This window comes from Protomyctophum parallelum (genome assembly GCF_964188405.1).
Source record: "Protomyctophum parallelum genome assembly, chromosome: 13".
NCBI lineage: Eukaryota > Metazoa > Chordata > Actinopteri > Myctophiformes > Myctophidae > Protomyctophum > Protomyctophum parallelum.
Genome location: NC_139708.1, coordinates 20,124,583 through 20,142,052, shown reverse-complemented (window position 1 = coordinate 20,142,052; position 17,470 = coordinate 20,124,583). Strand labels below are relative to the sequence as shown.

The 17,470-nt window shown below is 48.2% G+C and overlaps 1 protein-coding gene across 4 annotated transcripts in view; it reads right to left on the bottom strand.

Annotated features, from left to right (window-relative positions):
* plekhh3 (pleckstrin homology, MyTH4 and FERM domain containing H3) overlaps window positions 1-16,677 on the bottom strand; it is a 56,844-nt gene extending 40,167 nt beyond the window's left edge. For all 4 annotated transcript variants that reach the window (XM_083780776.1, XM_083780777.1, XM_083780778.1 and 1 more), the window contains exons 1-2: window positions 15,906-16,677; window positions 8,691-8,746 (exon numbers count right to left, since the gene is read on the bottom strand). In XM_083780776.1, coding sequence (XP_083636902.1) covers window positions 8,691-8,746; window positions 15,906-16,043 — 194 coding nt within the window. In that variant the 5' untranslated portion in view covers window positions 16,044-16,677. The remainder of the gene's footprint in view (window positions 1-8,690; window positions 8,747-15,905) is intronic.
* Window positions 16,678-17,470: the final 793 nt, after the last annotated feature.

Below are 17,470 nucleotides of genomic sequence, written 5' to 3'. Positions count from 1 at the left end.
GATCCGCTATTTTCAAAAGATTATTATACATTTTGAAATCTTAAAATGGGACGTTCAGCCACAATGAGTACTTTTTACTTTTGGTACTTAAAAGTACATTTTGAATTCCGGACTTTTTACTTGTAACACAGAGTATTTCTACACTGCATTGCAGTATTGATACTTATACTAAAGTAAAAAAAAATTGAGTACTTTTTGGGACACAGATTAGACACACCATCACCAACGGACCGGCATGCGGAAACAACGTTCGGAAATGCGGTGGAACATGGGCTGCTGCCGTGCTTGCGGTTGTTAGGTTAGGGTGTGAGGTAGGTTGTCGGTCTAATGACAGTTGGACCAATATAGTATGTCTGAAAACTAAAGCCGGTACTCTACTTTTTCCAGCCACTGCTCTCAGCATGGTCACACAGTCCACAGCGTATAGGACAAGCATCACAGCGTGTTGATTAGGGCGGGCGGCCGTGGCCATGGCCGGAGCGATGAGTAATTGATTTCAGTCTGTCAGGGTCTAATCAAATCGCTGAGACGCTAATTAAAAGTTAGAAAGGCAGAGTGTCCTTGCTCCCGGGCTGGGCTGACCGCAGTGAAAACCCAGAGCGGAGCGGAGTGGAGCGCAGCGAGCAGAAACATGTCATGCTTGCAAAGCGTGTCCTCGTGCCTCAGAGTCACACCACGCCCCGTGGTCACCAGATCCCAAACGATGGTGGCCTCCCCCCCCCCCCCCAATGGTCACCAGATCCCAAACGATGGTGGCCTCCCCCCCCCCCCCCCAATGGTCACCAGATCCCAAACGATGGTGGCCTCCCCCCCCCCCCCCCCCCCGTGGTCACCAGATCCCAAACGATGGTGGCCTCCCCCCCCCCCCCCCCCGTGGTCACCAGATCCCAAACGATGGTGGCCTCCCCCCCGTGGTCACCAGATCCCAAACGATGGTGGCCTCCCCCCCCCCCGTGGTCACCAGATCCCAAACGATGGTGGCCTCCCCCCCCCCCCCCCCCCGTGGTCACCAGATCCCAAACGATGGTGGCCTCCCCCCCCCCCCCCCCCCCGTGGTCACCAGATCCCAAACGATGGTGGCCTCCCCCCCCCCCCCCCCCGTGGTCACCAGATCCCAAACGATGGTGGCCTCCCCCCCGTGGTCACCAGATCCCAAACGATGGTGGCCTCCCCCCCCCCGTGGTCACCAGATCCCAAACGATGGTGGCCTCCCCCCCCCCCCCCCCGTGGTCACCAGATCCCAAACGCTGGTGGCCTCCCCCCCCCCCCCCCCCCGTGGTCACCAGATCCCAAACGATGGTGGCCTCCCCCCCCCCCCCCCCCCCCCCGTGGTCACCAGATCCCAAACGATGGTGGCCTCCCCCCCCCCCCCCCCCCCCGTGGTCACCAGATCCCAAACGATGGTGGCCTCCCCCCCCCCCCCCCCCGTGGTCACCAGATCCCAAACGATGGTGGCCTCCCCCCCCCCCCCCCCCCCGTGGTCACCAGATCCCAAACGATGGTGGCCTCCCCCCCCCCCCCCCGTGGTCACCAGATCCCAAACGATGGTGGCCTCCCCCCCCCCCCCCCGTGGTCACCAGATCCCAAACGATGGTGGCCTCCCCCCCCCCCCCCGCCCCCCCCCCCCCCGTGGTCACCAGATCCCAAACGATGGTGGCCTCCCCCCCCCGTGGTCACCAGATCCCAAACGATGGTGGCCTCCCCCCCCCCCGTGGTCACCAGATCCCAAACGATGGTGGCCTCCCCCCCCCCCCGTGGTCACCAGATCCCAAACGATGGTGCCCCCCCCCCCCCCCCGTGGTCACCAGATCCCAAACGCTGGTGGCCTCCCCCCCGTGGTCACCAGATCCCAAACGATGGTGGCCTCCCCCCCCCCCCCCCCCCCGTGGTCACCAGATCCCAAACGATGGTGGCCTCCCCCCCCCCCCCCCGTGGTCACCAGATCCCAAACGATGGTGGCCTCCCCCCCCCCCCCCCCCCGTGGTCACCAGATCCCAAACGATGGTGGCCTCCCCCCCCCCCCCCGTGGTCACCAGATCCCAAACGATGGTGGCCTCCCCCCCCCCGTGGTCACCAGATCCCAAACGATGGTGGCCTCCCCCCCCCCGTGGTCACCAGATCCCAAACGATGGTGGCCTCCCCCCCCCGTGGTCACCAGATCCCAAACGATGGTGGCCTCCCCCCCCCCCGTGGTCACCAGATCCCAAACGATGGTGGCCTCCCCCCCCGTGGTCACCAGATCCCAAACGCTGGTTTTTTATGATCCTTTGGGTAATCCAAATAACATATATAAAAAAAAAATTGTGAATGAAATACGGATCATGGTAAATTCAGGGGTTGAAAGTTGGGGTACCATTAGCCTCGGAAACTCAAGAGTCTCAGACGTTTTTATTTCAGGCCAATTGTCGATATGAGCCAGGGTGCGGGAGTCTATCCCCGTTTCAATGACCTCTGGGAGATGGAATGCTGAGGTGGAGCGCAACACCTACCATCATCTCCCATCCCAACACCTACCATCAGCTCCCATCCCAGTGCTTACCGCACAACACCTACCATCAGCTCCCATCCCAGTGCTTACCGCACAACACCTACCATCAGCTCCCATCCCAGTGCTTACCGCACAACACCTACCATCAGCTCCCATCCCAGTGCTTACCGCACAACACCTACCATCAGCTCCCATCCCAGTGCTTACTGCACAACACCTACCATCAGCTCCCATCCCAGTGCTTACCGCACAACACCTACCATCAGCTCCCATCCCAGTGCTTACCGCACAACACCTACCATCAGCTCCCATCCCAGTGCTTAAGGCACCACTTGAATCCATGCTACTCATAACGCTGAGTTGGCCGCAGCGGTGCCCAGGTTCGAACCTATGACCTTGTGGTCAAAAGGTGAGTGCTCTACCGACTGAGCTACCCGCACACAAATATGATTTTCATGATTCTGAAACCATTGCAAGCATTAGTTTTACACGAAAAAAACAAATGTGATGAGGTCAGGCCGATATTTAGTTTCGTTTTTTGTCTTATTTTGTCTTATATAAAGTTGTTAAAGTTTTCCTTCATGGATTTAGTGGAACAGGTCAAACGGTCAAACGTTATGATGTAGGAGGGTATTTAGGACCAATAAAAACTATATCATGTTACTATTGCAATGTCTTTTGGGTCACGCCCCTATTAGCTTAGATTGAAGAGCCAACGTCGCCACAGACGAGTCTACAAAAGGTATGACAGGAATGAGTTCAATCCGACACATCCAGAACTGCTAGACGAGCATCATTGTGGCCTCTCTGGTCTCCAGACATGAATGAATGCCACAAGGCCACAGATCTATATTTGACCCAGAGAGTTCATTAGACAAACAAACAAACAGCTAACAGAGTGAGCAAGAGGCCACACCAGTCCTCTTGCCCCGTGGCGTGATACTCCTTCCAGGATAAAGATCACAGTCTCTCTAAGAGGAAACTGTCAATCCGAGGCAGATACAGAAATATGCAATAATCACACACAGTGTCTCTCTGTAGAAATCTACCTCTCGCTCGCTACCGGTCACCTTGCCTCTCTCTCTCTCTCTCGCTCTCCCAGTCACCCTCTCTCTCTCTCTCTCTCTCCAGGTCACCCTCTCTCTCTACCAGTCACCCTCTCTCTCTCTCTCCAGGTCACCCTCTCTCTCTACCAGTCACCCTCTCTCTCTCTCTCTCTCTCTCTCTCCAAGTCACCCTCTCTCTCTACCAGTCACCCTCTCTCTCTCTCTCTCTCTCTCTCTCTCTCTACCAGTCACCCTCTCTCTCTCTCTCTCTCTCTCTCTCTCCAAGTCACCCTCTCTCTCTCCCAGTCACCCTCTCTCTCTACCAGTCACCCTCTCTCTCTCTCTCTCTCTCTCTCTCCAGGTCACCCTCTCTCTCTACCAGTCACCCTCTCTTTCTCCCTCCTCCACACACAGTGGGCCGACTGCGTGCATGCATGGGCCTCTGGCTGAAACCGGACTGGTGGGAAAATGGGAATGTGGTGATTAAGAGTGGGCCTATATGACCTCCCCAGCTAAAAATACTCTGTTTACTCAAGACCACTGCCAAGGAATTCATTCTGGACTAGGCAGAGGAGGTAGGGGGAAAAAAAGTGTTTTGAGAGGGGGGGGGGGGGGGGGGGGGGCAGGAAGTCACAGTTTGTTACTCTGTAAGAGTGCATTTATCAGCTAGAAAAACTTTTGATGGGAGGAAGGAGCTCTTCAACACAACTGGGTCCAAGTTTATTGTAAAGTCTACCAGCAATTAAACTAATAGATGCAAATGAATCCATTAAAACCAATCGTCAAGGTATATGAAAAAGAAGGTAAGGTCACCGACGTCATTTTCGCTATCATATCACGCAATTCCAGGCGGCAGATGTGTCGCACCATGGGAGCTAAACTACACCTGGAAGTTTGGTGGAATGCATTGGAGAATTTGGAGTCATTGAGAGCCCGGTGACCAGCTCATGAACACATTTCTGAATGACTGAGACCTTTGTAAAGTAATCGCTTCTGGAAAATAACAGAAGATATTTAACACATTATCGTATGCAGTGTTGCTTTTTGATCGTCATTTTATAGAGGTATCTAAAGGGCACAAAGCAGTACGATTCTGACTGTCCACCGTTTCTGGCAGCCAAATCTCAACTGGCTCCGAGACAGAAACGATACATGCAGCTGTTTAGATCCTCAAATAAAACGATGTACTGTGCACATCGACAAAGCAAGTGATTAGAAAACAACATGTGATATACGTCTTCTTTTATATTCCTGAACCGATTATATGACAAAGATCGCAATTGTTCAAAAATAATGTTTGTTCTCGAGCTGGTCCAGCCAGCTCCATTCACTGCCATGTATTCACGGAACTTCCGGGGGAAGGTTTGCCTCCCACGAAAGCGTCCATGAAAGTGTCATCCCTTCCTTCTGTAAATACATTCCCTGGTTGTCCTCTGTCTAGCACACAGTTTCCCAAACAGAGGGAACCCATAGGTGGGCCAGGAATCCTGTCAGCAGGCCTGGTGTGGACTGTGGAGGCACACAGAGCGCCATCGCGTTTGGAGATAGAAGTGGAAGCAGTGTTAGCATAGCACAATGCTACGGAAGAGGGGGGTGTGGAATTAATTAACGCAAATGTATTTATGATAGTTTCATTGTACAGATATTCTACTGTTAGTCGGATGTTAGGTTCTTAGCTTATACTCATGATTCCTGATGTCTATTTCTATGTATTTGATTGTGATGCATCAACATTTACCAGACAAACACGAATGCTTAAATTGATCACAATCATATCACGGTCATTATTCCCAGCTCGTACTGTGTAGTTATTAATGATGAATGACTCTTCAAGCCTGGCAGTAGCCAAATAAAAAGACACAGATTAAACTTCAAGTGGCACCAAGGAGGAGGCAGTCAGTCAGCCTACAGCTGGGTGTGTCCATCGTTAGTAGGCCAGGTAATGACCCACCCAGCTGGGTGTGGCCAGCTGTATAGTAGGCCAGGTAATGACCGAGCGAGCTGAGCATGCAGGCTGCTCTCTAATCTCCTCACACAGCGTGCATGATTACACAGACGTTTAACACACTCCCTCCAAAAAACAGTAGTAAATCAAGCCATGTGAATGCCCCGAGGGCCTCCCGCACTGTGCTGCGTAGGTGACACACACACACACACACGCACAAACACACTTGCATGGCACACACGCTTGCCTTGCCTTGCACACACACACACACACGTGCGTGCGCCTAGCCACACCTTTTCTTGGAGTCTTTGCTGAAGTGCGAGTCACACAGTCCAGTTAGTAGACGAAGCCATGCATGCTACACCCTGGGGCTCGTCTCCTTTTCCTCTCTCCCTCTCCCCCTATCTCTCTCTCTCTCCCTCTCTCCCTCTCTCTCAGACAGTCTACGAACCACCAGATGGAGTGGGTTTTTTGAGCGAGGGGCGAGCGAGGGCAGCAATGAGGATGACATGTGATTCCAGGGATGAGATATATTGTAAGAGATCACTCCATCTATATAGTAATTTATCTCCTTTGCATTCACATGTATAAAAATAAACTGTGTGACTATTTGAATGATGTGATTCACAGAAAAACACTGCCGGTTCTGTGATCGAATCGTCACATGGTGAAGACGGTGAACCTCCGAGGTTCAATCTAACCTCACACACGTCATCATGGCCCGTTCTTATGTGAGCCAGTGTGAAGAAGTCAACTCCTTGGTAGGACAGTCACAATCATTACATGATTTATGGTCGTGACAAACCTGTGCATGTGTACATAACAGTGTGAATGCGCATGCGCATGTAGTAACAGTGTGATCTATGCGTGTGCAACTGTGCATGTGTACAGTAACAGTGTGATCTATGCGTGAGCATGTGTACAGTAACAGTGTGATGTATGCTGGTATGGTAACCTCTGTGTCAGACAGAAAGATTGCCCTTAACGGGGTTGTTAAGGGAATAGCAAAATTGTGGGGGCAAAATTCAGCTGTCTGAGTCATACTGTATATATATGATGAGCAGGTGCTAAAAAAGCATCATCTATTAGAGCGGACAGCTCTCACCCCCTTTACCGGGAATATGAATTCCTGCCATCCGGCCAATGGTTAAAGACCCCTGTTACTAAAACCAACAGGTACAAATTCTCAATTATACCTACCTCCATCCGAGCCATCAACAAGGGAAGCAGGAGGAGGTAGATGTAGTTACACTCGGTGCACTTTAGCTCTAGTTGCACTTTATATTTAATGTAACATCTGTATCTTGTGATAAATGTATACGTTTGTCTGTTGTTGTCATGTATGTTCTACTGTTTGTATTGTAATGTCTACAAGAGAGCTTTTATTATCTGCTGTAAAACGAAGTGCCCAGTTTGGGGACATATGAATAAACTTGACCTTGACCGTGACCTATGCATGTGTACAGTAACAGTGTGATCTCCACGAGTCAATGTTCTCTCTGGAGAGGGAAGTAAAAGATATTGAGAATTGGGGCTGCGTGCACTGGTGATGACACACTCTGCACTAACCTGCTTGTAAATCTACAGATTACACCGTGCTTAGAGGAACTCTACAGTAGAGAACAAGGAACTGATGCTTCCTAAAAAATTGGGGATATGAATTGAAAGAAGAAAAAAAAAAAACACACAAAACTCGCTGTGACATTTTAAGCTGTGTCGACACTACAATGCCAGTATATATTTACAGTTAAGAAATTAACATTGCATAGGCAATGTGATTCAGTTTCACACACACACCTCCTTACCGTCTTGTCACTGTTGCCACAAGAAATTACGGGCACAGCACTTAGTTCATATTTGCACAAGATTGTGTCTATACGCACACAAGACTAGGCATTTGGGGATGATACCAACAGGTTGGCAGACTAATAATCATCAGGGTCTCTTCCCTCCATTGTCACTCCAGGACCCCCAATTGAATTGTTTGGCCACAGACAGACCCCTATCTGAAAATATATTGTGCCAGGGGGGACCTCCATACAAGATGTGTGCAGTTAAAATGATTTCCACATTTTTTTAAGATGTTTTGAAAATGGCAGATCTACAAGCTCACAACGTGTCACACCGCGAATAGCCGATGTAAATAGGGACTGATTTTGATGCTATATTAACAAAATTAGCAGGAACCACCTGGCTGGAACAACCCCCTCAGGGTCCCAAGACCCCACTTTGAGAAGCGCTGACCTGCGCACCACAACAGATCACCCTGCTGGCGCACGCACGCACACACACACACACCCCTTCCCACACCAACATACCTCGATTTAGGAAATGCTAAAATGCAAACCTCTAATCCCTCTCTGAGGTCTAAAACAAAATCTGATGGCTATTCATTTTTAGAGAGATATAGAATTAGCATACACTTAGTCCACCGTTTTTGTCACCCGAAAGGGCCATAGCCTTCTATACAGTGGCCGGCCGGGTCTAACGTTCAGAACCCAGAGCGAAGCCACATCATGTATAAAACCCGTTTACACATGCCAATAGCGTTTTTTATGAAGACATTTGTTGATAGAACAACAGTTTGTTGTCCATAGGACCCATTTTGACCTGATATGAGATCAGATTCTAAAAATGTCTTCTGCATCCTGACAGTTTTCTGAAAAAGCTATGTTTCTATGTCAGTCGTACTTTGATTTTTCAAAAATAGCAGACCTAGACCATAGCGCGCCACTTGTTAGTGCGCTATGAGCTTGTAGATCTGCACTTTTCAATAGCTAAAGCATGACACGATGCTAACACCAAAATGGGTTAAGTAAGAGTCTGGTGTGTCATTATTGTACCGTTATGACGCTCTGCGTTTTGACTAGACGGAAAGGGGGAGGGGGGGTCACTACTCACCACATATGTCTACGATTATTCAAAGTCTGTGTATGTTCACAAATATACCAGTAAGGCTACAGGCATTTCAAGCTAGTGTGGAATGAGGTTTATGTCTCTCGCCCCTCTCCTTATCCACTTTCCACTTCTATACCATTTTAGAACACTTAACTCCTAACTGCTCCCCGGGTGCTGTATTAATGGCAGCGCCACCCAGGGCTCCTAATAGCTGGATGGGTGAATGTAGTGGACTCAATTCACCTATGTGTGCAAAATGTACTGTGACCACAAAATACCCCAAAAGGAGTGGGGACCAAATCAACATTATTACCCATTAGTTCCATTGGCTGTGCATGTCGGTTGAGTAGTAGTCACTTCAGTTGGACCCTGTCAAAAGAGAGAGAGAGAATGTAAAGGGGGGGGGTGGTGGGAAAAGTACTCAAATGTTTTACTTAAGTAGTGGTAAGTAGTAAGGTATCAATACTGCAATATAGAAAGTAAAAGTCTGGAATTCAACATTTACTTGAGTAAAAGTACATAAGTATTTGTATAAAAAATGTCCTCAAAGTACCAAAAGTAGAAAGTACTTATTGTGCAGAATGTCCCATTTCACAAGTTTTCAAATGTATACAAATATTTTGAACATGGCAGATCAATCTCCCAATGCGTCGCATCAAAATTGTACTTAAGTAAAGTACTTTAATAAATGTACTTAGTTACTTTACACCACTGGGAGAGAAAAAAAAAGGTATATAAATATACTTAATAATAATGTTGTACAAACAATAAGTCTGTTCCCCGTCTATAGCTCTCAAGCTGAAATGATCCCTCCAACAGGTTTACACACTCGGTGCTAATGTTACATAGAGCCTGCAGCCGCTGCTGGCAATCACGACACATAGCTGGCCCTTTCCTGTAATGCTTGGCTTTCACTTGCAAGGGTGAGCTGCTCAGGAGAAAATATGGCATGCAAAACAGGCCCATTTAACACAGGAGTGCATGAGGAACAGAGGAATCTTTTGTGCTTTAGCCGAACCCCCCGGCAGCAAACCCCCAGAAAACACTTTTTATTCAGATATACAGTCAGTTCTATGAGGTGGTTGGTTGTTAACTAAAAATAGGCATCGTCTTTTGAGAACTTGATTGAGTACTAACACGCCAAACACGGTTGTTTTCTGACCACATATCACGTGGTCAGAAATGTACTGTATATGTATGGGTGCGTGCATGTGTGAGTGCGCGCACACACACACACACACACACACACACAATACAGTGTTTGACAGCCTATCCAGACACCATCTCTCGTGTACATAATGAGAAATTGCCGATATGGCAACAAACCAAGTCTATACACAGCAACAAATATGATAGCCTCTCCCAACGGGCTCTCTGAGGCTTCTTATGGAAATCGGGGTGAGTGCATAATTTCCGACTACACACAGGGCCCCCGCTGGCAGACGAGCTAAATCACATTTCACGGGCAGAACACTGAACTTTTCATTCCAAAATGCCCCTCCTGTGAAGCAGGAGATAGAGGAGGCGGAGGTTTTCTTTCACGGCGCAACCAGCCCTTTAGATTCCCGCACCCTGACCTCGGAAAACCCTGCCAGACATCAGAGCGCGCCTGTGTGTGCGTCTTGGACAGGTTTGCCGGTGTGCACGGCAGCGCCGCGTGTCCCCGTGGCCGGAGTTGGTGTGTGTGTGTGTGTGTGTGTGTGTGTGTGTGTGACCTGGAGCCGCCACAACCTTAAGCCAATGTCCTGTGGCCGCTGTAGCCTAACCTGGGGTATTGGCCTATAGTATACCTGAAACACTATCCAGGTCAGCTCTGGGCCCAGCTCACATGCACACCACACTTTACTACTGGGCAAGCTGGCCTAAGTATAGGACTCGCTCTAGGAAAACAGCCAGACACTTCTTTCTGGACAGTAATTTTTTTTTACTATTGGGCTGGTTTTATGGCAGATGGGCCGAGTCAAATAAGTAAAAGAGTAGGAAGGTGTGGTTAATGAGATTTAGTTAACGTTTAACCAGAGAGGTACTGTAAATGTTAAACTAGCCTGGAAGGAATTGAATGGCATTATAAAGCCATTTGTGAATGGAGGTTGGTTTGGAAGGTTTTCCCGAGCTTCTGGCTCGGTCCTGCATCAGTGATTTAGCCAAGCCAACATCCTCACTCAACAGTCAACACAAGAAATCTAAGACAGACCACTGACTGGCAGAGACAAATTAATGACGCCACTAAATGCAAAGTCGCTTCGAGATACAACGAATTAGAAGAAGTTGTTCACTTTTGAATAAGTACTTTCCACAACAACAAAACTTCAGAAAGCTTGACTTTCTTTCCCAGTCAAGTTAATGGCCTATGTGATGGCAACAGGAATATAGCGTGCAAATGCAGAGTTCTGGCAACAACTCTCCCCCTTTTTTGGACAGACAGGGAGATGAATCACTCCAAAGCTGGAGGGAAGGGATTAAGAGATGCCGTGATGCATTCTATGCAAAGTTGCTTCAAGATACAACAAATTAGAATTAGTTGTTCACTTTTGAATAAGTATACTTTCCACAAAAACAAAACTTCAGAAAGCTCGACTTTCCCCAGTCCAGTTAATAGGGCTACGTGATGGCAACAGGAATAGCGTGCAAATGCAGAGTTCTTCTGGCATCGACTCTCCCCCTTTGGACGGACAGGGAGATGAATCACTCCAAAACTGGAGGGAAAGGGAAAGAGATGCCGTGATGTATTTCGTTCCGTGGCAGACTTCCGCTCTTGTCCTCTTTCCCCCTCCTCTCTCTTCTCCCCCTCCCCCGCCCGGCAGCTCTCCTGGGAGGCTGAGTAACCAGGAGGAAATGCTTGGGCTCTGCCAGTGTCGGCCTGAGGACCAGATGTGTGGCCTGGAGGTGGTGAGGCAGGGACGCAAACGGAAACCAAATATAAACCCGACGTACCGTGACACCTCTGAAGACGTAGGGCGGTAGCAGCGCCGGTTAATAGGACCTGCTGTCAGCGTTAGCCCGGACTGTGCCCGCTTGTTCCTCTTGGTAACAGGATGCGCTGCGGCGTTCCACACTTACAGCTGCCCAGACCTGGGCACTTTGGTGGCAGCGTGTCGGTAAAAAAAAAATCTGAGCTCAGCTCACATCGCAAAAAAGCTGAATAAAGTTTCAGTGGAAAAACATGGAAAGGCGAGAGAGAATGACGGATGTCCTCTCCTAAAATTAGTGCCCTGCTGCTGTCCCAACAACACTGGAGGCATTCAGCTCCAGTGTGACTGTTTGGGCAGCTGTTGGAAGGCAGTTTCTTTGAATGAAGACTGTAAACATGCAGGCAAAAGGTTCTGAACTTCCCTCATACTCAGGCTGAGCCGGGCCAAGCCTGCACAAGCGTCAGAACTGACTCATAGTTCTTCCAACCTCAGTGAGAGTTCTGGCAAGCAGAAGGGTATACTATGTTGCCCTTAGCTTTCTTTGGTACTACGGTGGCTACAAATCATGGCATGTTCTGGCAGCAGGGAGGGAAATGATGCTGGAGATTGTGGTAGATCTGATCAGTGGTTCCCAAACTTTGCAGGTCGAGACCCAAAAGAGAGATTATGCGTTTGCCCGGAATCCAAACTAGTGAAAAATAACACGCAAGCACAAGTTGCGAGCTTGTAGATCAGCTATTTTCACTACTACTTAAGTATTCTTTTTATTTCTGGGATTTCTTAGATCTTTATGTTTGTTTCAAAATGTATAATTAAATGTATTTTTTTTAAGACATCTTTTGAAATATATATTTTTTTAATGTAGGAAAAGAAAATGGGATTTTTACTTGAGTCATGGCCCACAAAAAAGAAAACGGTCCGCGGCCCAACCTTGGGTCCCGACCCAGTTTTGGGGAACCAGTGTGGTAGATGATTTTGGGATGGCCCAGGCACGGGAGACACCAGCAGACTGGTGGGTTGCTGCTGCGGTCATCCCTGGCAGCAGCAGCTAGGCAAATGCCTATTAAATGGCTATTTCAGAAAGAGGTAGCCCAAAGCACACACAGAGGGAGGTCTGACCTGCTGTCTGACAATGTGGCCTGTCAAGCACTGGATGTGGGGGGGGGGTGCTCTGAGTAAACGATGGAACAGTGCCCAGAGGGGTTTTCCCTGGGACTCATCCTACACCCCCCACCCAGTCTTTACCCATCTCCAACCGCTACCATACCCGGTCTTCACCCACCCCCCCCACCCCCCGCCCCAACCATGCAGCACTGACGCTGTGGAACGCTCTGAACAGTGCTCTGTGTCACAGGGAGGGCCTTCAGGCAACATAACTAATGGTGTTGGCTTAGAGTGGGTCAGCTGAGGTCTAATTACTGGCTCAGCATGAAGTATTGACAGAGCGTACGATATTCAGCCTACTCCAGTGACACAGGTCAAGAGGAAACACGATTTGCACTGGGGTAACTGAGTGTACCAATGATCAATATACCCTCAGACAGAGATAGCCAAGTAACTGGGTGTAGATTAGACCCGACGGGCAGGTTTACTACCTTGGATTACAGTGGACACAATAATCTCTGACAGATAAATGACTAATGCAGTTCCTTCTACCACGGAAGTAGCATGATTAGGAGATTAGACAAAAGAGGAAGGGAACTGTAATGCATACAATTCCTGTGGTTTAGAAAAGACCATATTGATACTAGTCTGAACATTTACCAGCTAGAAATCCAGAAAGACATACAGTAATTATAATCTGTGTTGTCTGGCCAATGTGGTAGAAAGCAGCAATGCAGAGCAGACAGACAGGCCGATATTTATGTCATAAGTTCACACTGCTATCAGTTACCAACTAAAGTAGTACCCCCCCCCCCCCCCCCCCCCCCACAAAGACCTAACCCCTCTTCATGAGGACATTAGGAGTGATTTGTGCAGCATGATTTATTTTATTCCATTAGGGAGTACAGTACAGTATATGGGGAGAAGTAATAAATGATCAATACATGCATTGCCCGGGTGGCTGGCGTAGGCGCCTGGGCCCTTGGCAATTTACAGCGTTTCGCGGGTTTGAGTCCCTATCCCGATCCTGTTCATCTATCAATAAAAAATAATCTTAATAAATGATCAATACATTATATTACGGTGAAAATGTATTAGTTTGGAAAAGACTTAAAGGGATACTTCACCCTTTTTGCAAAAACATGTATGTTAATATATGGGGTCTCCTTGCAACAAAAGCGCTTCAGTCCACACAGCTGTGCAGTTGCAGACTGGTGCCATTTGGGGATAATGGTTGAAGGAGTTGCACTGGTGTGGAGGACTTACTGGACTAGCCTTTAAAAAAAGGAATGAATCCCTCAATCAACCAAATGAATCTCGCAGCAGAACCCTTCTGTTTTCTACAAAGTCCAAGGTCACAATATCATAACACCTGTGCCAATCTGGGTACCCATCGGCAAAACAAAAGGAAAAACTAGGATGGTGCAAACAGTGGCAGCATCAGACGACAATGGTATCGGCAACTTATGCAGCAGATGTGTCTCAGATTTAACCACTTTGTTGGTGTTCCTATTTTGGGCATTTCACCATAGGTGAATGTTACTACATCTACAAACTCACAGCGTGACGGATCATTGAATAGGTCTGAAGTGTCTTGGGCTTTGTTCTACCAACTAAAAAAACAACAGTAGTCACTAGTCAGATACAGAGTGGTCTAGGACGGTCTCTCCAAAATCTGGCTCAGACCCAACCATCTGGCATAATTGGCCAGCCGGGCTCTAGAAGGAACCAAGGAAGTTACTTACAGGAGAACGAGACCTCTATATGTCTTAGTTAAAACGCCGTCAGGCGTCTCCACGGGGACATGTTGCTATGATCTAGTATTGATTGAGGATATGGAGTGCGGTTGGATTTCTCTGGCCACCGCTGCCAGACAGATGGTGCACGATGATCAAGACAGGGACGTCTGCCAAGAAGAACAGCGATACACACCGCCACCTCTCTGGATAGTTAGCCGCGGGCAACAGATGTTGCTTTTTACACGCACAATGTTGCCGTTATAGGCCTATACTTCTGTTGAGATAATAATAACGTTGAAATTCTTATCTATCCTCAACGTTTTCATGCAAATGTCTGGGCGTTCCGCTGGTAGGTAGCAAGCTAGACAGGGGCCAACAAATAGATAAGCACTAAGCAGTCTATCTTGCGCATGTAGTACAGTAGGTTCAGGTGGGATAGTTTTAGGCTAGGCATCAACAGATAGGCTGTTGATGAAAAACCTATTCTTTCAGAAGCAGAGTGACTAGACCTGCCTAACGTACCCAAGAGGCTCGGCTCCAGGATGGAATGACCGAGGGGGGGGGGGGGGGGGGGGGGCAGTTGAAAATGTCAAGGGGGCACATCTCATTTTTATACAGTAAAACAATAAGTACACAAAACTTAAACTGAGGGGGCAGAATTAGCTACAGAGGGTGCGTGCCAGGCCCCATCTGGCACCCCGTGGTGCCAGGCCTGCCCAAGTAACACCCAAATTAGACAGAACTTCTGGACAGCACGCCAAGAATAACAATATTTCACCAGAAGTGATCCTAATCCGATGCGATGTCCAGGAGAGATGCAGTGACGGTAAATTCAGTTGTAAAGAGGCACACAGAGATCACAGCATAGCCCTAGTACCCTACACCATGGAGTAGTACTGTACATTGGGTCCTACCACACAAAGAGGTTACCTCAATTCAAGGCAACAATGCCCCCTCACAAGTGGGTGGACAATGCTGAACTCTCTGCCTGATCAGATGACTAACATTACAGAGAAGACAAGGCCACAGTCTTGTTTGCAATTGAGGGGTAGAGGGGGGGGGGGCAAAAACTCAGGATTCAGTTCAATTCAGCACTGGGTTTTTTTTTGTTTTGTTTGTGGCTTACATCACAGTGTGGGATTGCTCAATGGTGTGCAGGCCTGCCTCAAAGAGCACAGGGCTTGTAATGTAAATACTGGACATCGTTCTGTTCTTTCTCTGAATCATCAATGCAGCCTCTTTAAAGTGTTATGGGCACATGAATGACCAGACACATTCCCAGAAGGGAACAGGACTGCAGCCAACAAACGAAACGCGTCTGTCTGACGCAACCTCTCCTCTCTTCTTACCTCAAAACACACAAACTGTGTTTTAATGTGTCATTGCGTGGAAAAACATCATGCAATGTACGTGAACACACGTGTAGTTTGGCCAGTAATTAACCTTTAAAAAAGGTTAAAATAAATAATAGTTCAGAAGGTGACTAGACTTGCAGGATTCATAAAACCTACAGCCGATTTAGCTCCAAGCTTATACTAAACTTAACGTTCTGGGTTTATGCTGCCATTTACACTTTACACATAGTAAATTATGCAAAAAGTTAGGTGATGAGTTATGGCTGATGATGATAAAGTAAACATTCATGGCTGCAGGTGGAGTGGAATGAGTATTACCCCTTTCGGGACCCTTGGTTGAAAATAAAAGGTATAACCAATACGGGTTCCGAAAGGGGCTAGAGAGAGAGAGAGAGTGAGTTAACATTATTATTATTACCCGTCCATTGGAAGTCAAGTCCTCCTTTGCGTTGCGCAATTCAAAAGACTCTTCCTCCTCTTTCTCCCCATAGTCCCGTCCGAGCAACCTGAAGCCCTGCCTGCAGCACAGAAACCAGCAGAGAGCCTGCAAAGGCATTCAAATGGGCTGAAGTCTTATAATCTGCTACTATCCTCCTCTGGTCGTGAAGTCAACATTCACTCACTGTCTCGTTGTCTCAGCGTTTTGCTGCTGCAGGCTGCAGAGAAGAACGGCTCGCTGTGAGTGTGAGTACATCCAGAGCTGATGCGTGTGCGTGGTGGTGGTGAGAGCATGCAGGACACACCACTACTACTCGCCATAGATATCCAAGGAGAAGTACGAAGCAGGGCAGCAGCAGCATAGATAGGAGGAGGCTTTCTGGATGAAGAAGCCCGAGAAATGTATTAAAAGTCTAAAAGAATGAAAATAACAACACGGCCACAGAGCAGCAAGTTAGCAACTCCAGCCGTGGGACGCAGGGGGCTTTGGAAGTTGTCCGAACTATAGTCTCCTTCCAGGACTGCCCGCTGTGTTCAGGACACCTTGCTATGATCGCACCCGTATTTTTACTAACTAAAAACAAAAACCCAGCTAAACTACGAAGTCCCAAGATGGAACGGCTGTCAGACAACGAGTGAATAATGCCTCTGAGTTGCCAAAAAGCGATCACAATAATGTAGTTGACTTGTCAACCGTTTAAAATAAATGACACATAATATAGCGTAGAAATCCATGCATGCAGGAGGGCCTGTGCGTGAGACCGTGAGTGTTGAGTTTGAACAAAAGCGTGATGCAGGATCTGACTGGGAGAGAGAGAACGGGCGGGGCCGACACGCCCCCTCCTCACCTCTCTGGTTGGACGCGTTCACGCCCCGGATAGACACGCCTGCCCGACACGCCCCCTTTACTGACAGATCATCATCACATGCCTTTTGATTAGAACAAGATAATCAGTCCTGTTATGTGGGCTGGCCTGGCAAAGCTTTTTAATGCCTATCATCAAATTCACATAATCCACCCAGCAAACCTTTATGGCCTGAATACATGTTTACCACCAATGAAAGGAGGGAATGGAAAAATAAAATAAAAACACAGGGACCGTATCAGCTTTCTTTCCATTCAAGTCAACTTTTTGAGTGGACAAAAGTTGACGAAAACATTCAGTAGGCCTACATCTCAAAGTGACCACGTCAGGCTGGCTCGGCAGCCTAGGGCTAGGTGCCCAGCCTAGGGCTAGGTGCCCAGCCTAGGGCTAGGTGCCCAGCCTAGGGCTAGGTGCCCAGCCTAGGGCTAGGTGCCCAGCCTAGGGCTAGGTGCCCAGCCTAGGGCTAGGTGCCCAGACGGTTGAGCTAACCGTCCAGGCTTACTCTCTCTCTTTGAAAACGTCAGTTGCGTTGCATTGTTACTGAGATTGTAGATGTGCTATCTTCAAAAGATTTGTATGCATATATTTTTACATTTGAAAACATGACAAGTTTTCATGGGACATATTCTGCATAATACTTCTATCTTCTACCTACTTTTTGATACCAATACTTTTGTAC